The sequence below is a fragment of the Gopherus flavomarginatus genome, chromosome 13 (assembly GCF_025201925.1).
Source record: "Gopherus flavomarginatus isolate rGopFla2 chromosome 13, rGopFla2.mat.asm, whole genome shotgun sequence".
Lineage (NCBI taxonomy): Eukaryota > Metazoa > Chordata > Testudines > Testudinidae > Gopherus > Gopherus flavomarginatus.
This window is the reverse complement of record NC_066629.1, coordinates 25,032,252-25,057,268: the sequence shown is the minus strand read 5'-3', so window position 1 is coordinate 25,057,268 and position 25,017 is coordinate 25,032,252. Positions and strand designations below refer to the sequence as shown.

The 25,017-nt window shown below is 43.1% G+C and overlaps 1 protein-coding gene across 6 annotated transcripts in view; it reads right to left on the bottom strand.

Annotated features, from left to right (window-relative positions):
- The window catches only part of TTC12 (tetratricopeptide repeat domain 12), a 38,438-nt gene extending 14,373 nt beyond the window's left edge, over positions 1-24,065 (bottom strand). For 4 of the 6 annotated variants that reach the window (XM_050921802.1, XM_050921801.1, XM_050921799.1 and 1 more), the window contains exons 1-13: positions 20,763-20,845; positions 19,015-19,110; positions 16,965-17,116; positions 15,721-15,751; positions 15,106-15,183; positions 14,103-14,224; positions 11,761-11,820; positions 8,716-8,787; positions 7,537-7,597; positions 6,269-6,457; positions 4,747-4,816; positions 3,364-3,452; positions 1,240-1,408 (exon numbers count right to left, since the gene is read on the bottom strand). In XM_050921802.1, coding sequence (XP_050777759.1) covers positions 1,240-1,408; positions 3,364-3,452; positions 4,747-4,816; positions 6,269-6,457; positions 7,537-7,597; positions 8,716-8,787; positions 11,761-11,820; positions 14,103-14,224; positions 15,106-15,183; positions 15,721-15,751; positions 16,965-17,116; positions 19,015-19,078 — 1,157 coding nt within the window. In that variant the 5' untranslated portion in view covers positions 19,079-19,110; positions 20,763-20,845. Of the gene's footprint in view, positions 1-1,239; positions 1,409-3,363; positions 3,453-4,746; positions 4,817-6,268; positions 6,458-7,536; positions 7,598-8,715; positions 8,788-11,760; positions 11,821-14,102; positions 14,225-15,105; positions 15,184-15,398; positions 16,090-16,964; positions 17,117-19,014; positions 19,111-20,762; positions 20,846-23,982 lie in introns of those variants that run through there. The other 2 variants (XM_050921800.1, XM_050921803.1) reach the window with 2 other exon arrangements.
- Positions 24,066-25,017: the final 952 nt, after the last annotated feature.

Sequence of the window (25,017 nt, the reverse complement as noted above, 5' to 3'; positions counted from 1 at the left end):
TAAGATGGGTAGACAGCTGGAGTCCAAGCCTCCCTGTCACTGTGCCTCACCCCTGATCTGGGGACACCTTTAGGGAACAGTGGAGTTAAGCATCCCTGGCCCAGTCAGTCTCTGGCCTCAAATGTTTAGGCAGACATCAGTTGTGCCAATTATTGCCACTTGTGTTGGTGATTGCTGTCATATGAACAAGAACGCAGGAAGTGGGAAGATATTCAGTTGGCAGTCATGAAATAGTCATCAGAGGGAACTGACTTTTAGCCACCATTCACCTGGGCTAGGTTCAAATTCATGATATGTTCTGTGCTGTTAATGTCACAAGCCAGAGCTACAGAAGACATTCCCTATTTTTGGACCAAAATTCTCTCCATCACAGCAGCCTTTACTGCCTATTTGGCACTCTTCCCAGTTAGTATTAAATATGACCATGGGAGCCAGTAGCAGAGCCAGATTTCGAGCAGTGGTAGAGTCGTGGAGCAGAGATGGGTCATCAGTGGTGCCACTTTAATTATACCTGTTGACTTGAAAAGATGCCACAAAGTCTGCCAGTGGGAAGAGTGGGGAGAGTCATTCGCCCATTAGCTCTGCCACTGGAGGGAGCCACAGAAGATCCACTCAAGAGGAGAATTTAGCTTCTGGACACTTTTTTGCCTGGACCAGGGATTGGCAACCTTTGACATGCAGCCCATCAGGGTAAACCGCTGGTGGGCCACGAGACATTTTGTTTATGTTGACCATCCACAGGCACAGCCCCCTGCAGCTCCCAGTGGCCACGGTTCGCCGTTCCCAGCCAATGGGAGCTGTGGGAAGCAGCAGTCAGAACATCCCTGCATCCCGTGCCGCTTCACCCAGCTCCCACTGGCTGAGAACGGTGAACTGCAGCCACTGGGAGCTGCGGGGGGCCCTGCCTGCGGATGGTCAACATAAACAAAATGTCTCGCGGCCTGCCAGTGGATTACCCTGATGGGCCACCTGTTGAAGGCTGCCGACCTCTGGGATGGACTTCATTTTCCCTTAGATTAGATGTGGATACTGAAGTGCTCCCACTATGGGTTTGGATGACCTGGAGATAATGGTGTTGGAAATATTGTCCAGGAATCCAAAAATTCTAATCTAGTTGATTTGGGCCATAAATTTCAACTTCCTGAGTGACAAGGCTATGTGTGAGTTCCTTGTTGTATGTTATCTTTCAGTTGCGGACTGCAAGTACAACTGTTTATGGATTCTAGCAGAATACAGTACTTGGTTAGGTTCTGGTGCCTGACCAGCAGCCTTCTTCCATTCTCGGTCTGAGAGTACAGAGACAGCAATGCCAAACTCTGCTTCTGGATCTCAGGTACGTCAGATGAGAGCATCATGGGAAGCTGCACATTCACATCAGGGTGAGTTAACAACAATCGCTGATTCTCCTCTGAAAAAGAAAAGGTCTGTGTCGTACATCATGTGTCATGAAATCCCTCTACAGCAATTAAATCAGAACCTGTAGAAAATCATTCAAATGTATTTTATTATCTTTATTTCATTCACTTAAGGGCCCTTACTCTATGTGACTGGCATAGAGGAGTGTTCATTTCACATGATATAATTTCAGGGAAAGACGAGGCTAGAGTACTGCCCTCTATCCATTACTCAGACTCTCCAAAATGGACAGAGCAGCTGGTCCCTTAGCATATTCAGGCAATATTCAAAATCTGCTGTCATTTGCACCAGTTCAACCACTCGGACATTAGCTGGGTCACATAGGGTGTAAATCAATGCACATTTTGGCCCCAAGGTTTCAAAATGTTCAATATTTTCCTTTTGTGCCATTTGGTATACCATCCCTTACCTTGCTATTCCCTTTCTGCCCACCTACAACCCCTCTAGAATTACAGGATTGAGAGTCCTGTTACACACCCAGTATGCTGTGCCAGTGAATACGGATTCTCTGGGTCCTAACAAGGTGTGCTTTATCATGCCACAGTGGCACCTGTCTATGGCATTCAGCCTTGCATTGCTGTAACTGGTTTAAGAAAAAGGACCTCATTTTCCAAAAAGAGCATAAACAAAAAAATACGGCTTTTCCCATGAGTTTAATACTATTCCACAGGGAAATTGTACATGGAATCTCACCACTAATATTTCGCTACCACTCTTGGTACCTGCACAGAACAAAATGTTGTTTGCACTATCATACACCCTCTGGCTTCCCATTTTACAAGAACAGATATGAAAGTGCCAAACCATCTGTTTGTCTCTCTCAATGGGTCCTTCATACCATATAATAAAATGGAATAAAAGCTACAAAATTAGGGGAATGGGCAGAATGCAAGCCAAAATCATCCGCACTCAGACGCAATGAGCCACAATTTTAACTTTAGTATCGGGGGTAGCCATGTTAGTCTGTATCCACACAAAATACAAGGAGTCCAGTGGCACCTTAAAGACTATGAGATTTTTTTGGGCATAAACTTTCGTGGATAAAAAACTTCACTTCAGATGCATGGAGTGAAAATTACAGATGCAGGCATCATATACTGACACATGAAGAGAAGGGAGTTACCAGTGTTGATAGTGTTCTCCGCTTTCGAGGTAACTCCCTTCTCTTCATGTGTCAGTATATGATGCCTGCATCTGTAATTTTCACTCCATGCATCTGAAGTGAGGTTTTTTATCCACAAAAGCTTATGCTCAAATGAATCTGTTTGTCTTTAAGGTGCCACCAGACTCCTTGTAATTTTAATTTAAGTAGCTACACAAAATCAACAGAGCTATGTTGATTTACACCAGCTAGGCAGCCGGTTCTCTGTTTTAAAAGTTAGGTCGGAATGGATCAAAAAACACACTGGAAAAGATCACTAAGGCTCACATTTACTTCAGACCTCACAATACTCAAGAAGATAAACAGCAAATAACTTCTACTTGCTGTTCTGCACTGGCTTTGTTTATTGAGGTGCACTAGAAGGGGCTGGTTGCAAGCCCTCCTTGCTATGCACCACTCCCGACATCAGCTAACGAGAGCTAAAAATTCCAGCAAACAGTGAAGAATTAGCTCCTGACATATAGGTACTAATCGAGGAAGACATGAACCCCAGACCAAATGATGTCCCCAGAACAGGAGCTCACTTCAGCCTCTGCAGTAGCTTTAAGCCATCCATTAAAATGGATAATAATTTCATTGCCTAGGGGACCCAGAGCCACAATTGTACCTACTGCTAGCTCTGTGCCTGCAGCAGTTGCATCTGACCTGTAAATCTGTGGTGTGCTGCAAGGTCTAGACCCAAGCGCTCTGGGGAGTGTTGTTAATTGAAAATAATAATTTCAGATGTAGTCAGTTCCATATTAGCAGTACATTAACATTGATTAATGCTGATTACACAGCCTTACCATTCCCAGCACAGACTGCCTGCCAGAGGATGAGAAGAGAAATTGACAATTCCGCTTCAGCAGTGTTTTCCTTTGCTACAGAGAGGCCCCTGAAATGAAAATATAGATCCACAAAACAGCAAAGGAAAGACAAAAATGTGGAGTTAGAGAAACCCCATGGTCTTCTCTACCTGAGGATCTGCCCCAGGATTTTTTCTTTATGTTCCCAAGCTCCAAAACTGGCTATTTTAATAAACACGTTTAGGAATGCCGGTTCCATTTCCCAGTCAGACTCCTTTGCCACTGGCTTTGCTATACTGCCTGTATAGCTGCCTGCTTCATGGACCCCTGCTGAGCTCATCCCTGCACTCCGGATCAGTGAGAGCTGGCTCACCAAGAAGCCACATATTTGTGTGGGTACAGGGACAGACTGCTTCATATCTCAAGCAACCACCAGTGGCGGATACTGATAGACTCTGAAGTGATCACCAGGATGCAGCCTTATTTGGAATCCTAAGGCACCACTCCCATTCATTTCAGCTTCTTGGGACCACCTCAAATCTCTCTGTGCTAGACCCATCTCAAGCCAGCTAAAATTTCTGGTCGTCATGTCTTCTGCATAACATTTTGCAGCCAATACCTAACCAAACCCTTTCCAAATATATCATCAATAAGTCCGTCAGCTTTTTCCCAAAAGAATTTCAAGAAACAGATTTCAGCACTAAGCAAATGGCTTTGATCTCATGTAGAGCATATATCCTCTCATACACGAGGCACACTGAATAGCACAGGGGCTTAAAGTCAAATAAGGTCACTAGCTCCTTTGCTTGACTAGTACCATACAACACAACAGGCAGCCAAGAATATACAACTGATATAAGCAGCAGAAAGTATAAATCTTGGAGGATGATCCTTCCCCTCGATTATAGGGCTGAAACGGATGCCCCGAAACAGTTTTACAGCTTACATTAGAGCACATCCCCAGCTGGTGTAAGTTAACATCGCTCTTTTGGCATCAGCACAGCTGCATCAATTTACCCCAGCTAAGGATCTTGCTCTCCGTGCATTAAGTAACTGAGTTTCTACATCCGAGATTCTTTTATGTTAAGTTTTACAAACCTACTCATCTTCGCAGCTATGCAGAGGAATGAAAAGGACTAACCCTGCAGATGTACCCAGGTGACTAAAGACTGAAGCACAGCAGGTGTTTTGCCCGTTACATCCAAAAGAGCATTATTTGTCTAAAGGTCAAATAGAAGTTAATATAGTCAGACATTAAAATGCTGTCACATTATCTTTTGATCGTTTCATCTGAATTTCACGAGAAGCGATTGTGTTTCTTTAAATATCTTTTCATTTCCTCATGTTGTAATACCCTACTGTTCTCCTTACGAGATCCCTTACCGTCTTATGACCTTATTGTCACTGATGATACTGAATCCATTGTTTGTTCTAAATAAAATTTGTTCAGTGCCTGAAACAAATTCAGAGATAACCACATCAGCCCAGCAATCCATCTGGCTGACATATTATCACGAAGGTACATTCCTGTTCTCTAGAAACAGTGTTAAGTGACAAGGTCACAATCAACAGCTTTGGGGAAAAAATATACATATTTACATCATAAAAGGGGAAAATCCTCTAAACAGTATTTGGAGCAGAAACAGCAGTGAAGTATATATACTCTGATTCATGTCTATAATTGTACAGAGTGAGTAACTTCATTTAGAGAGCTTTGCAAAGAGTCAGGAAGATTTACACAGCAGTCAGGCTTTGCAAATCAACTGTAAACATTTTTAAACAAACTGCTGTTAAAGGATCCAAATCGACACTAGAGTCTACATAGAACTGAAGGTGCTAAAGTAGGAAGAGCCCAACCAGCTCACTGAGTCCAGGAAGAAGAATACAGGTCCGAGAGAGAGGACATCTCACATACTGGAGGCTACACAGCTAGAAGAATGTAATGCACTGTACATATAAAGGGCTAGATCCTCATTTGGTGCCAGCTGGGTAGCTCCATTGGGAATTGGCCTAAAATTTACAGTATGCTTTAAAATTAAATCATAAAAATCACATCCCTCTTTACTTATCTTCTAAGACCAGAGTTCTGCAACAACTGGTGATGCTCAAGCACCTGTACTCTTTGCTGTAGATTTTAGCAACATTATCAACACATGCAATGGAAACACCTGAACTCAGAACTTGTCAGGATTTCAATAGAGATGAATCTAAACTGTGATTTTCACATCTGATATGAATTTGTCCAAAGTCTGTGTGGCTTTGGGTCTAGCATTACATTTGGAGCCCAATTAAGAGCCTTTCAATTCCAATGTTCACATTAAAAGGCAAAATGTTGGTGATTTATCTGATCATTTACATTATGTTAACAAGGATTAATTCACTATCCCAACGAACTGAACAACAGTGGCCAGTTTCAGAAGAAAGCTAGAGTACTGGATACTGAATGGATTCATGTGATTACAGTTTACCATACATTCATGGGAGAAGTTTGCCATCTAGTTTGTTACTGAACATGCATTCTCATTTCCCACACTATGCGGTGTCTTCTCCTTTGATGTGGCACATAACTCTCAAGACTGTTAATGGGAGATCTGCACTCACCTCCTCTAAGGGAAACAGAGCTGCCTTTCAATATCGACAAAGTAAGTGCTTCATGTTATTCTGGCACAGCATGCCTGATTTGCACATAATTGTGCTCAGATTTCAGGCCCAAAAATATGTGACTGTTTCATACATGCATTTACTGGCCTAAAACTTTCGAAATATCAAGCCCATAATGTATATTTTTTTAAACAGGGGTAGAGTTTTTATAGGCCTGATCCAACTCTCATTAAAAGACTTCCATCTATTTGGCTCATGGCCCCAGTTAGCACATTAGACAGACAGATTTGCATAAAATACTTACAATCTTTTATTGATTCAGTCAAAACTCTAATCCCGCCTGCATAATAAAGGATATTCTGGTCAGGTCTATTGAGCTTCTGGAGCAGCTCTTTCACAGATACAGCAGTATACTTTCCAGACTGAAATTCCTCCAGAGCTTTCTCTTCCTCTTTTTCTTTTCCTTCCTGTAAGTCTACTTCATTCATGCAGTCTTCAACACCAAAAGGAAGAGAAACTAAAAATGTAATTCAGTAAAGAGGCCACAAATTCTTGATACACATTAAGGACAGTGAGGAAAGAAATGGAATACCATTTGATATCCTAAGGTTGACCAATGTATGCTGGTCAAAATATACAGAATTACATTATCAATATGTATTATTGACACCACATATATTAATATGCACTAAGCACATAATATAAGTATAATGTTATATTGTATATATTTCTAGCAGGTACATATCTTAAATTGGCCTGTTTTTCTATATTCCTGTTCACTTATGCTAAGAATCCAGTAACACTTTTCAAAGTTGAAGTCAGCTTTGGCATGAGAAAATAAGAAGCTTGTCAAAGGCGAAATGTTCTGCCCCGCAACAAGCTGGGGAGGTACCTTCACAGGCCAGTCCCTGGAATGCAGTATCCAAAACAAAGATAAGGGAGGTACAGAACAACAAATTAAGAAACTGGCAAAAAAATGAATAGGTTGGATTTTAGTGACACGTAAAGAGTTTTGGTAACTTGTAAAATCATCCTATAAATACTCCTAGCTAAAATGCATAACTTGGGAAGCACACCTTCTGCAGAAAGTGAAGGTATCAACACAGCACAAGACAGTTTCCTGGAAATTGGTATTGTATTGAACCTTTTTTCCTGTGCTATATTATTACTGGCTATTAGCAATAAATCTGACTGATATTGGGTATTTGGTCTCTTGAGTATATTTCATAATGAACCAAGGAATGGTCAAGCAATTGACTATATAATTTATCAACCATGTCAATTGTACAGAAAGGTTGCGAAGCAAAGAGGGAAGAACTGGCTCAGTGATTTGGGGCAACATTTTACATTATGCCTATAGCCTAATAAAAGTAGAATGACTCTTAGCTGTGGCTAGCCAAAGGGAAAGGGTAGAGAAGAGATGTTAACTGGAAGAAGAAACAATTGGATACAGAAACTGGATGGAAAGAGTCCATAGAGAGGTTTAGAATGCATAAGACTGGTTTTTAATTTAAGTTCAGTTTTCATGACAGGATAAAGATACCAGAAGAACCCTGACATTAGACTTCTTACCTTTAAATAGACTTTCCTTTTGGGGATCAATTTCTAAGATCTTCTGATAGGACTTCCTGGACTTGATAAAAGAAACCCAAGACTATATTGTTAGTTGAAAACAAAAAAGGAAAAGATTATGTAAAAGATATCTAACTTGACTGGGTCTGATCTAAGACCCTTTGAAATCAGTGGACTAACTCCCATTGACATCAGATGGAAGGGGGAAAAAATCAAATGTACAACTACAAAATAGGGAATAACTGGCTAGTGGTAGTACTGCTAAAAGGATCTTGGGATTCTAGTGGAACAAAAATTGATTATGGGCCAACAATGTGATGCAACTGTGGAAAAGGCTAATATTCGAGGGTGTATTAACAGGAATGTTGTATCTAAGACATGACAGGTGGCACAATTAACACTCTGCACTGGTGAAGCCTCAGCTAGAATAGTGTGTCCAGTTTTGGGCACTTCACCTGAACCAGATAAAAAGGCTTCAAAAATGTGTAAGGATTGCTATAAAGAGAACAAAAATCAATCGTTCTCTATGTCCACTGAAGGTAGTTCAAGAAGTAACTGACTTTTTACCTGCTGCAAGATAGATTTAGTTTAGTTATTAGAAATAAAACATCTTTAAGTATCATTAAGTACTGGAATAGGTTACCAAAGGGAGGTTTTGAAACCCTGTCATTGGAGGTTTTTAAGAACAGGTCAGACAAACGTTAGGGATGGTCTAAGTATACTTGGTCCTGGCCTCAGAATGGGGGGGGGATGGACTACACCACCTCCCACGCCAGCCCTAGAGTTCTGTGATTCTGTAATTACCATGTGCAATTATTCTCTAACCTTTGTGTGAGCCTAAGTAATGGATAAAGCCCGCTATAGTAACATGAGAGGGAATATTTTGTTTTAGACCTAATGCAGCCCTCATAAGAGCCTGCAGACATTTTGTTCCCCAAGCAGCCGATGTATGACAAGATATTAGCATAACATGCTATCATAAGTCAAGTGTATAAAACCATCTCTCTCTCTCTTCCACTGCCTTATAATGCCAAACATGGTGCAGACTTATATTCTGCTAATTCCTGTATGGGCATAAACCTTATTTAAGTTGCTGAACCAATGGAGTTACTCCAGATTTACATTGGAATATTTAAAAAGAGAATGTGGCTCAACCCCCACAAGGACTGTATAGCTTACCTCATTGTAGTCCTTCAGCGCCAGATGAGCTTTTCCCATGTGGAAATAGGCTTTAATACATTTTTCATTGCACTGCATTAAAAGGAATTAATCAAATAGTTTAGAAAGTTGAATCATTACACACTGTCGTCTAACCTCCTGGATAATAAAGTTACAGTAACTGCCCAAAAAACTAACTATAACCATGAAGTGTGCTGCACTTGGAGTGAAGCTGGCTGGCTTTCAGTTAATTGAATAACACTTAGACAGCCCTCTGTAACAAAATCAGCTGCTATCACATGGAAATTTCTCAGTACACTTGCCACTTCCATTCACACAGAATGCTACTGAGGATGTATTCAACTTTTCAGGCAGGGACAACATTCCTATTTGGGAAAAGGGTCACCCTTCTCCCACAGCACCCTATAATCTGCAAAACGTAGACCCAGTCTCGCCATTTGATAGCCCTAGGCCACAACTGGGAGGAAATCAACAATATGACATTAATCATACGTACAGACTAGTGGCTTGATCAGAAATAAGAGCATGGACTCATACTTTGTATATATTAAAAATTTTAAAAACCTAGGGCCGTATCCACTGTGGGTGTTAACTAGAATAGTTTCATTGACTTCAGTATCATAACATATTCTAAGATGAGGATCGGGACCTAGGTTTCCATATCAAGAGAAGTATCAGAGGGGTAGCCATGTTAGTCTGGATCTGTAAAGCAGCAAAGAATCCTGTGGCACCTTATAGACTAACAGACGTATTGGAGCATGAGCTTTCATGGGTGAATACCCACTTCTTCGGATGCATGTAGTGGAAATTTCTATATACCTGCCCCTGGAAATTTCCACTACATGCATCCAAAGAAGTGGGTATTCACCCACGAAAGCTCATGCTCCAATACATCTGTTAGTCTATAAGGTGCCACAGGACTCTTAGCTGCTTTTAAATATAAAGAGAACTTTCTATATTGTTTCCTTAGCAAATCAGATTTCTGAATATCCCAAGTATCTGGACTGATCATCTGCAAAACGTCTGTAGTGGCCTTCTGCTGTCATGCCTTCTCTTCCTAGGCTGGTCACCTCCACAGGTATGGGATTTTGGAAATGTGAGGTTTAGACTTATTTGGAATTGTGTGGCTGCTATATTTATTGGAGTTTTTGAGTTAATTCACAAAAACCATTTAGAGCTCATTAATTTCTAAGCAGGCTCCCATCAGTCTGTATCATGGATATGTAAAATACTGTTCGGCTGTCCAGATTAAATTATGCCAAACATAGCCATTCCCTATGCCTGCTGATTCTCATCAGCTTTCTTGCAAGGGTTGTAACTTTCTGCACTAGATCAGATCTTCGTACAGCAGAACTTTTAAATTAACAGCTGTAATAACATTAGGAGTAATGGAGAAACAAGGTAGCAGAAGACTTCAATACATAAGTCTTTCTGCTCGTCCCCAAGCAAACTGGCCGCAGTTCAAACACTCCCACTGGATGTAAGGGACCTGTTGGCTGGAGTTGCAGATAGAATGACAGAAATCAAAACCATTAATTTACCAAATGAGAAAGTAAATTGGTAATAAGTGGAAAGGTGAACCCAAACATACAAGAACTTGAAAATGCTGCTCTTACAACTATTTACAAGGACAATTAGCAAAGATAGTCACTGCTGACTGCCACTCATGTAAGTTTAGCTAATTCTTTGTCCTGAATTTTTCTTGAGGAATTATTACCAGTACCTTCTTTATTTCTGTGTCACCCTTGCCGGAGTTTCTCTGTGTAATTAAAAGCCTCACAGGGTACAGCTACACCGCAATAAAAAACTTGTGGCACCATGTCTCAGAGCCTGGGTCAGTTGACTCAGGCTCACAGGGCTATAAAATTGCAGTGTCAGTGTTTGAGATTGGGCTGGAACCTGGGCTCTGAGGACCCTGCGAGAGGGGCAAGAAGTCAGACCCCAAGCTCCAGCCCTAGCCTGAACATCGACACTGCAATTTTATAGCCCCACAGCCCAAGTCACACAGAGTCAGATGGCCCAGGCTCTGAGACTCAGTGCCATGGGCTTTTTATCACAGTGTAACATGCAATTACATTGCTTAATGTACACCCAACCTTAACAGCAGTTGAAGTTTCACATCTTTATCGAGCAGCCCTGCCGACTATGAAATGAGTCCTCTATTGTCACTAGGTTTGATGATTTCTTGGTTTCACAGTTAAGGGACATCACACTCCCAATGTTAGCCAACTGGCTGATCTTTTCCAGTTCAACTGAGTGTAAGAAGAATATTAATTTCCCGATATTACATTGCTAATCCTGTTAATGATGTGTCAGTGTTATATCGCATTGAATGGGTACTAATGTTTTAAAGCCACTGAGTCTGGATTCAGAACTTTCTTTTTGGCTTTTAGTATAGTTCTCTACCTTTCCAAATGTCACATGAACACTTTCTAGTGAGAGGATTCACTGCAAGTTTAACAAGGCTATTGCCTTTACATTTTTAAACAGATCAGCAAAACATTCAGAGAATGTTTGCAAGGGGCTTTATCATTAGTTATATAAAACTTAAATATTTGAATAAAATATTTAATTAAAGAGCTGAAAAAGGATTCCATCTAGACACTGTTTAAAATGTTAATATCCTTTGCATCAGGAAAGTTAGCTCAGTATGACCAAGGGACTTCTCGGAGCCAGCTGGCAGAAGGCACAGGGAGTGCATAGGGTTTTACAGGGATCCCCTGGGTCGGATATTGGCATAATAGATGAGAATTGCTTCCGTGATGACAAGTTGTGAGGTCAAACACACACTGCAGGGTTGCATTACTAACTGAATATGTATAAATAGGCCTCTGGCATCAATAGCACAGCGCATGCTGGGACATGAGATTGAATCATGATCTCTAGACTAGATAAATAAAGACGTAAATGGTGTTAAGATTGTTGAAATGCCACTTATAAATGAAATTGGGCAGCCAGTGACACACCTCTCAGTTGGCATGTTTAATACTGACTAGTTATACTCTGTGTCCTACCAACTAATTGACGAAACTGCAAAGCAGTTACCTTTAAAGCCCATTCACAATCATTGATTACTTTCTTGTACTCCTGCAACTTCATGTGAGCCTGAAATAAAGCCAAGACGGGATACAGATCAGCAGACTTATCAGTCCAAAGAAGAATTAGAATACTGTGTCTCTCTGTCATGTTTTTCCAAGTTCAAAGCACTGTGCAGACATTAGTTTAATGAAAGTGATACGCTTTAACCCACAGGAAATGCCAATATATTGATTGATACATAATTAACTGCTCCTTAACCCTTCTGGTGTTTTATCATGTCTGTGCATCAGCGTGCAGTGGATTTTCAAGTGAGTTAAACACAAACCAAGTACAAAACTCACATGGGTCTGCACTAAACTTAGGGCAGGAAAAAGTCCTCAGTTCACAATTAAAAATGTGACATCTTTCAGAATAAAGGCAGCGTGAAAAAAATATATTCCCCACTGAACTTTCCTTTCATGTCAGGGCGCGGCTGGGGGGTGACCTTTGCACTGTGCTATCGCTGCACAGGGAGGGTAGAAGGGAAGGGCAGAGCAATGGAGTTTGTGGGACAAACAATCCTTCCATGATGAGGCTTCATTCTGACCCTCCCTGCAGGACAGAGGCTGCACTCACAACAGGAATAAAACGAATATAACAAGACTGCTGAACCATTCCCACATGGTCAAGTGAGGAGCTCAAGTCTGGGTTGTGACTGTCAGGTTTGGTTTTCCTTCCTGGAAGCCAGAGGCACAGGCTGTAAATTAAAATAATGGCTGTCCAATGATTTTCTGAAGTGCAACTGTGCCTTTTTATAATCTCAAGGGAAATGAGATAACCTGCTGAATAGAAACACATTTACATCAATATTAGTACCATAATCTTGTGGCAAGGACCCAACCACCGATACCCACTGCAAGCAAAATGCCCACTTCATAGGTTGCATGCCATTGAGTGAAAAGTCACAGAACCTACTGCTTCTCACATTATTAGCAGTTTTCTCAACACAGCATCGTCTTATACTAGTCAGTCCTTTAGCTAGAGTGGGAGAGATCTGTGCAACAATGCCAAAAATGCAGGGTGCAGACCCTGTTGCTGATGCATGGTAGGGAGGGGTCTTACAGGTACACACAATGGAATGGATTGCAAAGCTCTTGGGAATGATTTCAACAGTCAAACATAACATTGATTGGAAGTACAGGCAGGATTTGCATTTGGGGAAGTAGGATGCCACTGGGTTTAAAGCACTGGACTAGGAGGAATGAGACTTGAGTTCTGTTCCCAATAGAGACTTCCTGTGTGACCGACCTATCTAAGGGGTGTGAAATTCTATTGCCTGCATTATGAAGCAGGTTAGACTAGATGATAAGGTCTCAGGGAAAGACATTGTTCTGTGTTTTTACAGCACCAGCACATGAGGGTCCTAGTTCATGACAGAGGCTCCTAAGAGCTATGATAATACAAATAAATAATGAACATCCTAAGGTCCACCTTCTGGCCTTAAAATCTATTAATGTATTATTAAAGATATAATATTTGGAAAATGGAGCAGAGAAGAACTCTGCCAGCCCACCTTGGCATACAAGGTAGGTAAAGAGCTCATCACCTGTGATAACATTTAGCTCTCTACAGCCTATTTAGAATATGTCAGGACAACGGATTCTTCCCTTCATATGGGCATGTCAGAGAACAAGCCCCCATTAGAGATTATGAAAAAAGAGAGGCAAGGATGGGAATATAGACTCGCCTTGCACTAACCTACAAAAGGTGCATGACTGATTATTTTTGCTTCCTGTTTTCTTTTAGTACCAGCTATTGGGCACTCAATAGCAGGTCTCCGATTGGCACATTATATGAGGATAGATATTACATTACAGGCTGTATGTTGATGGCTCATTACTTTCTGTTAGACACTTGCATACAGAGAGCATAAAACGCTTCATGTGACTGAGGAATTAGTTCAGGGCCATAAAAGGCAGCATGATTTGCATCAAAGCCTCTCCAATGAAGCAGAATTCTTGACCAGTGCAAGAAACTAAAGGGAAAGTTTCAATACAGAGCTTAGTCTGAATTATTTTGCTGGTAGCTTTTAATCATATTAATATTCACTGTTGCTAGCATGGCAGGAAGTAGATCCCATCAACTCCTGTTAGCAAAAATGAGACCTAAAGCACCGCTGTGGACAATGGCCCAGGACAAACTACCTTATGTGCTGCTTTTTCTCCCTTTTCCAGGTAATCTGCAACATATCTGAACTCCTGAAATTGGCTTAGACAACAGAGCAATGATTCTCATGTGCCATCTGCAGGTAGCGTAGGCTGTTTTGTACCTAAACAATACATCTATAGCAGATTTTTTCACACACTGACCTGTGCTCTGTTCGTGTACAGCACCTGCATATCCTTCTGTTTCTCCAGCCCTTCGGTGTATAGCTGGATAGCTGTGGCATAGTCTCCTTTACTGAATGCATCATTTCCCTTCTCTTTCAGGGCTGCAGCAACAAGAGTCATGAATTGGAAATGTCAGTATTTCCAGTTGTAAACATAGTGGACAGAAGCCGTGTTCTCCTGCAGCAACTTGCCCTGAGATTCCCACTGTATTGCCTCTATCGGAACTGTGTTCATTGGGCATAGCATGCAACAGACTTTTCTCTATGTATTTTCATTTATGCGCCCCTTTCATGTTCTAAAAGACAAACTCAGGCCATTTGTATTTTCTCTTTATAGCCTAAAACTTGCATCTTCCCACACACCACATCTCTCACTCCCAACCTTAAGTCTCTTTATCGTAAAGAGGAGAGCCATCAAGAGGATTGGGTTCCAAAAGACCTCAGCACCTACTGTGCATAGCCCATGTTCTCTTCTAATCAAGGCTATACATACGATCATTGGTACAGTAGAACAGCACATGCCAGACTCCTTGTCCCCCGTCTCATCAATGCGCATACACAACCCACAGTCAACCTGTGGAACTCCTTGCCAGAGGATGTTGTGAAGGCTAAGACTACACCAGGATTCAAAAAAGAACTAGATAAGTTAGTGAAGGATAGGTCCATCAATGGCTATTAGCCAAAATGGACAGGGATGGTGTCCCTAGCCTCTGTTTGCCAGAAGATGGGAATGGGCAGCAGGGGATGGATCACTTGATGATTACCTGTTTTGTTCATTCCCTCTGGGGCACCTGGCACTGGCCACTGTTGAAAGACAGAATTCTGGGCTAGATGGACTTTTGGTCTGACACAGTATGACCATTCTTATGTTCTCAGGTTCCCATAAAAGTGTGGCTAACAGGCTAGATTACCAGCTTAATTCAGCTCTGATCTTTTTAAGGAGTGCTTAGTGGACATCAAAAATGTAAAACTTCTGCAATTACCATTTGCCAAACGTTCATTTTTCTTCCTTCTTTTGGCTCGTTCTTTTGCATCTTTCTCCAATGCTGACATGAAGCTGTCTGAGAGCCAGCAGAGTTAGGGTAGCGTTTCAGTCAATGAAAGAAAAAATTTCCTCATTAAAATCAAATTGCAGATGAGAGAAAAGTCATTTCTGAGACATGTTTTCTCCACAAAGAAAATCTTAAGGAGGTACTTCATTAATTTGATACAACTGGGAACATGAGTGATAAGCTATTACGCACAAAGGACATAATGCTGCCCTAGATTTGCATACCTGCCTCTTTAAGTAGCTCTTCTCTAAGAGATGCTTCTTTTTGATTCAGTATAATGAGGTTCTTAGATGCAAGGTAGAGGATATGCTGAAAAAGAATCTTTACTATGCACAATCCAGCCAGGCACACAGGACTTGTAAGCAATTAGAACTTTCTGAGACAACTCTCAGAGTCAACTGAAAGATTCACATTGACTTCAGCTGGAGTTGGTTCAGGTTCTGCATCAGGCATATCAATCAGGGAAAGCAATCTGAATCTTTACTCTAGCTTTGCTGAGACAAACTGAACAGGGGATAATTAATGGAGAGGAGAACCATGTCCTACCTCGTCTCACTGTCTCCATATCCCGTGTGGCCTGAAAAAATTGGATGAGTGACACACAAACACAGAGAAAAAGGTTAGGTTTGAACTGGAATGAAAATAAATTTAAGTATAGTTATTTCTAAACTAGCTGCAATTTTCATGAGAAAACATGGATTGCAAAAAATAGATCACATTCATTTTTCAAAGCAGCTTAAAACACAGATGTATAACATGAGTCTGTAAAAAGCGACAAAGAGTCCTGTGGCACCTTGTAGACTAACAGACATATTGGAGCATAAGCTTTTGTGGGTGAATACCCACTTTGTCAGTCTTGGAGCAGACGTATTGGAGCATAAGCTCCAATACGTCTGTTAGTCTATAAGGAGCCACAGGACTCTGTTGCTTTTTACAGATCCAGGCGAGCATGGCTACCCCTCTGATACTTGACAACATGAGTCTAGTAACAAGTTTTTTAAACTTGTCAAAACTAACTCCATCAGAAGCATTTAAAGTCACAAAGCAGAAGAAAACAATTCAATCCTCAGGTGTCCTCTTGCAAAAACAATTTGGCTAAGAATCTCTGTTAGACTCTTCACATGGGAAAATTCTCCACTGCAATCTGATTATTCTAACTGCTATAACAATCTGCTGGGGTATGTTTCATAATTTAAGCATTTATTTTACTAAGACGAGGTGCAGCTGCACAACACCTAGGGCCAGCTTTTCAAAGATCTGTAGGTGCCTAAAGATGCAGATAGATGCTTAGTGGGATTCTCTAAAGTGCCTAAGCAGGATAGGTGCCCAAATTCTATTGATTTCAACAGGTGTTAGGTGCCTAACCTGCTTAGATACTTCTGAAAATCCCACTAGGTGCCTATCTGCATATTCAGGTACCTGAAAATCTAGCTCCTAATGTCTGAATTAAAGTCTCTCAAGACTTCGACTGGCTTTGGATCAGACCCCTAGGAAGCAGCAAACAGTAGCCACGTGTTACAGCATCTCAGCACCTGCTTCTTCTTTGCTATTAGCACTCAGTGATCTCCTTTTCATCTCCTGAAGAACAGGTATAGGCTGTAAAACATGATGTGGGGTATCCTTTCTATGCTTTCCGGTGAGGAAAATTAAACACAGGTTTAAGCTACATTCAACTTGTATTTTTAACAATACTTATGAGTTTGCATAAGTGGCAGGATAGCTACACTTGCATCATTTGAAAGACACTAACCGCCTACATCTGATACTCAAAAAGAGATCATAAGTCTTACCGCATCTTGTGAGTTAATAACTGTTCTGTTCAACTTGGTCTTGCATTCTCCATCATCTCTGACCTCTTTGATATGAAGTCTTTTCTCTGTATCAGAGATAGCTTTTTCCTGGACAGCTGAGTCTGTGGAGTTCAAGCCTTGAACCAAATTGGCTAAAACAAACCAAACAAATATGAAATAAAATTAACTTAGAGAGACCAGGAGTTAAGTTCTCCCTTTGGTGACACATGCCTTTGAAGCCAGAAAGAGCTGAATGTGTCATTGAGGGTATGCCCATGCCTTGAAGTGAGGTGTGATTCTCAGCTTGAGGAGACAGTGCACTAGTTCTCATCAAGCTAGCACACTAAACATAGCCACACAAGCTGTGGTACTCAGGGTGTCTAGCCAGTTTATGTCCATCCGAGACCCTATACACATACTCAGGGTGACTGGCCTATTCCACAGCTTGTGCTTCCATGGCTACATTCTATTTGCAGTGTGCTAACTCAATGAGATCCAGTGAGAGTATGTCTCCTCAACGTGGGAATCACACCCCCAGCTCAAAGTGTAGGTGTGCACTAAAAGACTTGATGTAACATACAGATGACAAGGACAACATTTATAAATTAAAAAAAAATCTTCTGTTCTTGGCCTTTCGGCTATGATTCAGGGTAGCTTCAGTTAATACATGAGACTTCCTCCATAGGCTATAGCTCCAAATGTTGGCAGGAGGATGGACTCAATCTAACAAGTCTTTTCCCCATCTCTAACCTCTACCAATGATTTACATGACTCTAAAAATAAAATAATAACCGGAGGCATTTGGAGCCATTGCTAGTATCTGGCAAGATTCACATCTCAAGCACTCAGATATTTCAAAAACTAAACATGGTGATCAAAACTGTACGATCTTTTCTTCTTTTGTTTTTTCTTCTTTTTGCTCTCTAATTCTCTTTATTTTGTCCACCTCAAATGATCTCAGTTTTCTATTTGGGTATTTATCACTGAACAAAGATTAAGGCAACAATATGATGCAATACACAGCATTTCAGTGAGGATCAAATTTCACTGATAAAAATAAAGCAGTTTCAAAAATACAGAGATTTTACTGTTTAATACACAAAATCCTAGATTTAGGTACATTTTGATTTATTTTTCATCATTTGTTATACATCCAGCACCAAAGATACTTATTTGTCTTTTGCCTCTGATTGGGAGTCTAACTTCAGAAACAGCAACAGGAGAGAACACAAAAGAAGCCTCCCAAACCTTAGTGCACACTGCTGTCATCTGGAAATCAGTGAAGTTTTCCAATCTTAGCAATAAAGACAAATATGCAGGCCTCTCAGGTAATTCCCTTTTAGACCTAAATTTCTGTGGCACTTTCAAGTGGCTATGTTATTCTTCTGTTTCACTTCCTGTCCTAAACTGCTGCACAAAATTCCTATGCTCTGCTAAAAAAAACTGTGGCAATTCTCCCAGAGATGGTTACAATTCAGTGGTGTGTCCCTTGGCTACTTCATGGAGGTGTTATAAGACTTCATAAGTTAAGGAATGCAAAGCACTTTGAGATCCTCAGATGAAAGGGGATATAGAAATGCCATCTATTACCATCACTTATCAAAAAGTCTGTTTTTTTAAATGTCACTTCTTCGTTTGCTAGCCCAACTACTAAGACCCCCAATCCTGGAAGTGACTGCCTGAGGAAACACCCTTGAACGCATGGAGCGCCCCCTGCCTTCAGGACTGGGGCCTCACTCTATGAAAGTATTTCTTATAAACATTGTTATACATAAGGAAAGATCATGGCCAACGTTTTCTAAAGCAATACCTGATTTTGACTGTTTCTGTTACTTGGTGCCCAACTAAAGACAATTTGGGTCTGGTTTTCAGAGGTGCTAAGCACCCACAGTTCTTATCAAGATCAGCTGGAGTTAGGGGAGGTTAGTATATCTGCAAGGTGGGCACTAAAATCAGAGGCCAATGCTGTCCTTAACACACTGACTTCGCTTGAGCAACATGTGCTCTGACCAAGTGTAAATCTTGCCCACCATGTTTACAGTACACTTACCAATTTCATCCACATCTCTCAGGAATTTCTGCAAATCTCTCTCCTCCAGCTTATCAGCCATCATGGTTCAGAATGACTAAGGGGGTGGATTGGAACCTAGAGGAACGAATAACAAGAGAAAAAAAGAAGCTTACAAAGTCTAAAAATAAAACAACAGGTTTGTTGCCACATCTGGGAAAGCTGGATGGCTCACAACATTGGTTCATTTTCCCTTTACCATTCACTTGGGCTTTGACAGTTTGTTTCCAGCCCAGAACTACAGCAAGCACCATCATACAGTTACTCAGAGTATTACATAATGTCAACCTCAAGCCCCCCGGGACACGGGTTTGTGTCACAAAATCACCACCACTATCAGCACTTAGTTGATCACATTTTCAAAAGTGCTCAGGACCCTGGCTCCACAGGCCCTTTGCAAACAGCATCATGCCTGAGAGTTATGGAGTTCTCCTTTCACACTCCCTACTCCACACCCAACAAGGGCCAAAGTGGGCTGGCAGGGAAAACTGGCCCTGATGATGCTACCCAGGCAGACCAGAAGGCTCCATCCGCTAGCACCTTTGCCTACAAGGAAGTCACACATAGTGGCCCGTTAGAGCACCTGGGGGGTGAGGCTGGACATCATGGGCAGGGAGAGATTGGGCACTGTAGGGACAGGGGGCAGCAGGAGGAGGGAAGGTTAATGGCAGGGAGAAGTTGGGGAACTGGGAGGTGGGAGCAAGGAGAGATGGGGCTAGGAAAAGTTGGGAAGCAGTTGGGGTGCTGTGGGGTGGGGAAGCAAGGCTGTGGGAGGCAGTGAGGACTGGGGGGGCTGCAGGGTAGGGAGCAGGGAGAAGTGTGGGCTGTGGAGAGCAGGGGTGGGGAGAGATGGAGCAGAGGGCCATAGGGGGAGGTGGGGACAATGAGGGCACTGCGGGAAACAGAGAGATTGGGGCCACAGGGTGGGGAGCTGAGAAGCAGATAGAGATGGGGGGCCTGCGAGGTGGGGTGGGGGCTGCAGGAGATTGGGGAAATGGGGGTGCTATGGGTAGCAGAGAGAGGTTGGGGCTGGAGGATGGGGAGCTGGGAGGGATGGGGTGGGGGCTGCAGGGAGAGCAGGCAAAGGTAGGGACTGTAGAGGTGGCAATGGAGGGGCTGCGGGTAGCATGGAGAGATGGGGCAGGGGTTGCAGGGAGAGGGGCTGGGGAGTGGAGAAAGGTGGGAACAGTGGGGGGCTGTACAGAGGGGGGAATGATCAGGGGCTGGGGGGAAAAGTGGGGCTGCAGGGTGGGGGGCCTGGGGCACAGGGAGAGGTGGGGATCAACGGGAGGGAGCTGAAGCCCAGGAAGAGATGGGGAGACATGGGGGGCTGCAGAGCAGGGAGAGATGGAGGCAGTGGGAGCTGTGGGGGCTGTGCGAGGGGGGACGGTGTGGGCAGGGGTGAAGGCGGGGCTAAGGACTGGGGAGAGGTGGGGAGCAATGGGGGGCTGGGGAGTGGGGAGAGGTGAGGGGCGGTGTGGAGACACAGGGGCCAGGGACGGGGAGAGATGGGGGCGGTGGGCAGACACGGGGGGCGGCGCGGAGGGAGGACGGCGGAGACCGGGGAGAGGTGGGGGCAGATGGGGAGACACGGGGGCCAGGGACGGGGAGAGACGGGGGCGGTGGGGGACTGAGGAGCAGGTGGGCAGACACGGGGGCCAGGGACGGGGACAGACGGGGGCGGTGGGCAGACACGGGGGACAGCGGAATGAGGCGGGAGCCCTGCTCACCCAGGGCGGAAGCGCGGCAGTAACCCGGTCAGCAGCGTCCTACTGGTCGCCTTGGTAACGACTCCTCGATGCTCCGCCCCTTCCTCCCTCGGAAGCGCCGCCCCTGCGTCCGAACGCGCAGCCAATAGCGGTCGCCGGTGGGCGGGGCCTGGCATGAGGGACCAGGCTGGGGTGGCCGAGCCGCCGAGGAGATGCAGACAGAACCCCGGGGAGGCGGGGCAGAGGTCAGGGGGCAGAGGTCACAGGTTTGTCCAATGGGGTTGGAGGAGCCTGTAACGCACCATAAAGCCCCTCCCCTTGCACCCCCAGAACAGAGCCCCCCAGCCCAGGCAGTAGCGCCCTCCCTCAGCGCCCCCCCCCGCCCTGTGAGCCTCCTGCAACAGCCCATGGGCGGCGCCGCCTCCGCCCAGCCAGATCCTGGCCAGAGCCAACGGCCCGGCACGTGGCCGGCACCGGGCCTGGTGCCCGTGACCACACCCTGCGGCTCAGCGCCCCGCAGGGTTATTCCTCATGCGGGGCAGCCAGGTTAATCACAGGTGTCTGCGTGCCTGTTGCCAGTCCGTGCCCAGGCAGTGTCCTCTCCTGACCGCAAGGCCGATCAACGTACGGGCACTCTGGCTCCGAGCAGGCGACATAATCAGAGACAGTTACATAGAAGAGCCTCTTCAACCAAAGCTGCCCACTGGGCCCCCCCAGCGCCAGCCATGACTCCATCAAAGATCCTGGGGCTTCGGACTTGTATCTTTATTTTACTTAACTTTTGAACTCTAGTAAAAATCCCTCCTCCCTCACTTCTCGCTCTATGGATTTATTCGCTCGTTGAGGGAAGGCCAACAGCATTTTATTTAAAAAGAGTGCATTTTATTTAATGGTGTTGTCAGATGATGTGACAAGGTAGACAAGAAACAAGAAAGCTCTCATGATGAGGTGAACCCGCAACTGTCATCAAACACTCAATAATAATTGTCAACAGGGAGCGGGTCAGAAATCCCCCCGTGAACATTCAGTGGATACAGCAGAGGAAAACTATCATTCTCTGTCAGAAATAATGATTCATTTTCATGCTGTCTAGCGGCGAGTATTCACTCTGAAGAACCAAGTAGGCATTGCAGAATTACAGAAAAGCCCTTTGTTCTCATTGTGTATCAAGCTGGAACCAAACTAGAAATCACATTACACTGTCATCTGTGTTGTAACACTTACTCTGAGAAACTGGAATTTTATTTTTAAGCCTAGATAAACTTGCTCATGTGAAACTAGAAATTGGGCTTTTTTGCTTCTATCATTGCATCTCAATGGAAAAAATATTTGGAAATACTGATTTTTCTATGGACTTGTCTTCTTCTTGTACACCACCTAGCACAACAGGGTCATAGTCCATGTGTGGAGTTCTTAGGTACTACCCCAGTACAAATAATAATTTTCATTTTGCTTCAGTTTGTGTGTTTGTAATGTGCTTTGATAACCTCACGCAAAGGATATTTACAGTACAGAAATCCAACGTATGAGTTCATGTAACACAAGAACACCAATGTAAGCAAAACTGGATAACCCAAATTATTATTTTGACTTTACAGAAAAAAAAACCTCAAATTTTATTTAAGTTTATATTTTAAAACAGACAGCTATTGACAGATTGGAAGACTGACAAACTGGGTTCTTGTCTACATGGAGATAAAGCCAAAAGTAGCTGGTGCACACTATTTAGAATGCACGCTACTCCACACTAACTGCTCATGTCGATACTCTTACTGTGAATTGAGTGTCTTTCTGTGCATTGGCTTAACGCACTTTGGAAGTGTACTAAGTTAAACTGCATGAGGGCACTCTTAATATGCAGTAAATGTGTCCTCATGGGGAGTTGGTGCGGAGTAGATAATGCTCTTTAAATTCACACCCTAGCTTAGTGTAGACAATCATTGGTTCCTGTCTGCTCTTTATGGACACTAGAAATCCTCTAGTACTTCCCATAATATTTGAAAGTTTGTGCCAATGTTTGGGCTTAAATTTCTCCCTCTTGCAGTATTTGGCAGCATGCTATGTGATGAGAGGCTGCTTTTTGGTGGTATTATAATGTTCAGTATGTAGTATGTGATGCATTTAGGGAGTTTCTTGGGCAGAATAGTCTGCAGAAATGTCATAGTATATTGTTATTTATTAAATAGAAGGAAATCCATTTTTGTTCATCACTCAATCTCTGTGAATTTTGAATGCATTAATTACAGCCAAATGCAATGTTCTGACATGAAAACCATCCCAAATGGCTGCCTATGGAGTTCATTCCCAGACAAACATTTGTCTCAGCCAGGCAGGCAGTGAAAACTTAATTGACCCCCACACTTCAGTACACTTGAAGTGGATGAATTTCAATTGCTTGCCTGGTGCAGAAATTGACACCTGCCTCAAAGAGCTGATGAGTTAGGGAACTTTTATCCTAATTTATCTCTTCTGCAGAATATGTCACTTCCAAAACATTTACTTTATTGGCAGATAGAGCCCATTAGTGTCTGCAATATCAGAGAAGTGGGGGCGGGGAAGGGAGTTTGAAAGTGCTGCTTTCTGAATGAATAACCTTGAGTCTTTTATTCTATCCACATGCTGATGATGATGAATGGAACAGGCTGTGTCTCTGGGCCATGCAGACACAGGGTGCTGAGCCCCCGGGGATAGTGTCATTGTGTAGTCCCTCCTAAGTACATTTCCTCCTCTGAAATATGCTTGCTTTCTTGGTACTGGTTAATGATACACACACTCCCGCCCCAAGTCCTCCAAGCGTCCTTCTGCAGTGCCCAGCCCCTGTTCCACTGAACATTCACAAAGCTCTCAAATTCGCTACGCCCAAAGGAATAGTACATACCAGCTTGCAAGCTTCTATAAGGATCACCATTCTGTTTAATACACAACATTTTGAGATAGATAGATAAAAACAAGACTAAGCTTATTCTCAAAGAACAGAGATTCAAGAGTTAGAACGTAAGAATATCGGAAACAAATGGTTACATATAAAACAAAATCATAACATGCTTTCTAGAGCCTAGAGCTTTCTATTACCTAGCAATAGGGGGACCAGATGTCCCATTTTTATAGGCACAGTCCTGTTTTTTGGGACTTTTTCTTATATAGGGACCTATTACCCTTCACCCTGTCCTGTTTTTTCACAGTTGCTATCTGGACACCCTACCTACCAAGGCATTCTCTGATATCCTACGAGATAACTTACCCCACATCCTATTCCCAGCATTGTCAACCAGTTTGGTTGAGATTTCTTCTCATAAAATCAAGCCGTTGTTGGCTTGTCCTCACAGATTGAAGGACTAACTGGAGATTCATCTGCACCCCTGATATAGTTTCAAAAGTGCATGGTCCGATTCCTAAACAAGATAACCCCTGCTGGTTCTGTTTTTTCCTGTAGCCTTAGCAATCTGTTGACTAGCATTTTGCTCAGACTGTAAATAGATATCCATTGTGAACCACACAATACTCAATCTTCACATGACCAGGCAGTGTGAGATAAGCATCTCTTCTTTCCTGCCCTGTCCTAGGGAACATAGTTTTTAGTGTGTGTGTATATATATATATAATTATTCACATATTTTCCACACATACATCTCACAATGATTATGGAGTTCAGTGTGACATAGGCTTTCATTAAAGACCTTACATGACATTCTCTGGTGGACTAGTAGATACCAGACCTGGGAAAATCCCTGTAACCCTAGGTACCCCTGTGCCTTCTGTCAGTTGGGATCAAGAGGTCCTTGGGTCAGACCCTCCCATGGAAGGGTCTCTGGCACACTAGGCCTTTGAAGTTAGAGAATATAAAGGGTGTGGGATTCCTTCCAATTAATCAGTTATGCTACGATGAAGAGAACTATCTCAGCCCTGCATGGCTTCCAAAGCTGACTCAGTAAGAAGCCTCCCATTCACTGTATAAGGTCCCTGGGAAGCTCATTCGCCATGATAATGGTGGCTCTCTCTTTGTCATGTCCCAGAGCAAGAGATCCCAAAGAAGAACTAAGTTTGGTTCCTTCTCTTGTCTCAAACCTCTTGGGAGGGTTTCCCAGACTTGGCAGCCTGTGAGGCTGTGATCCTGCATGCCACTGCTTACACAAACTGATTATTATTTTATTAGTTGTATTACAGTAGCGCCTGGAGATTCCGACTGATATCAGGGCCCCATTGTGCAAGGTGCTGTGCGTACACGTAGTAAGAGGCAGTTCCTGCCATCAAGAGCTTACAGTCTAAATAGACAAGA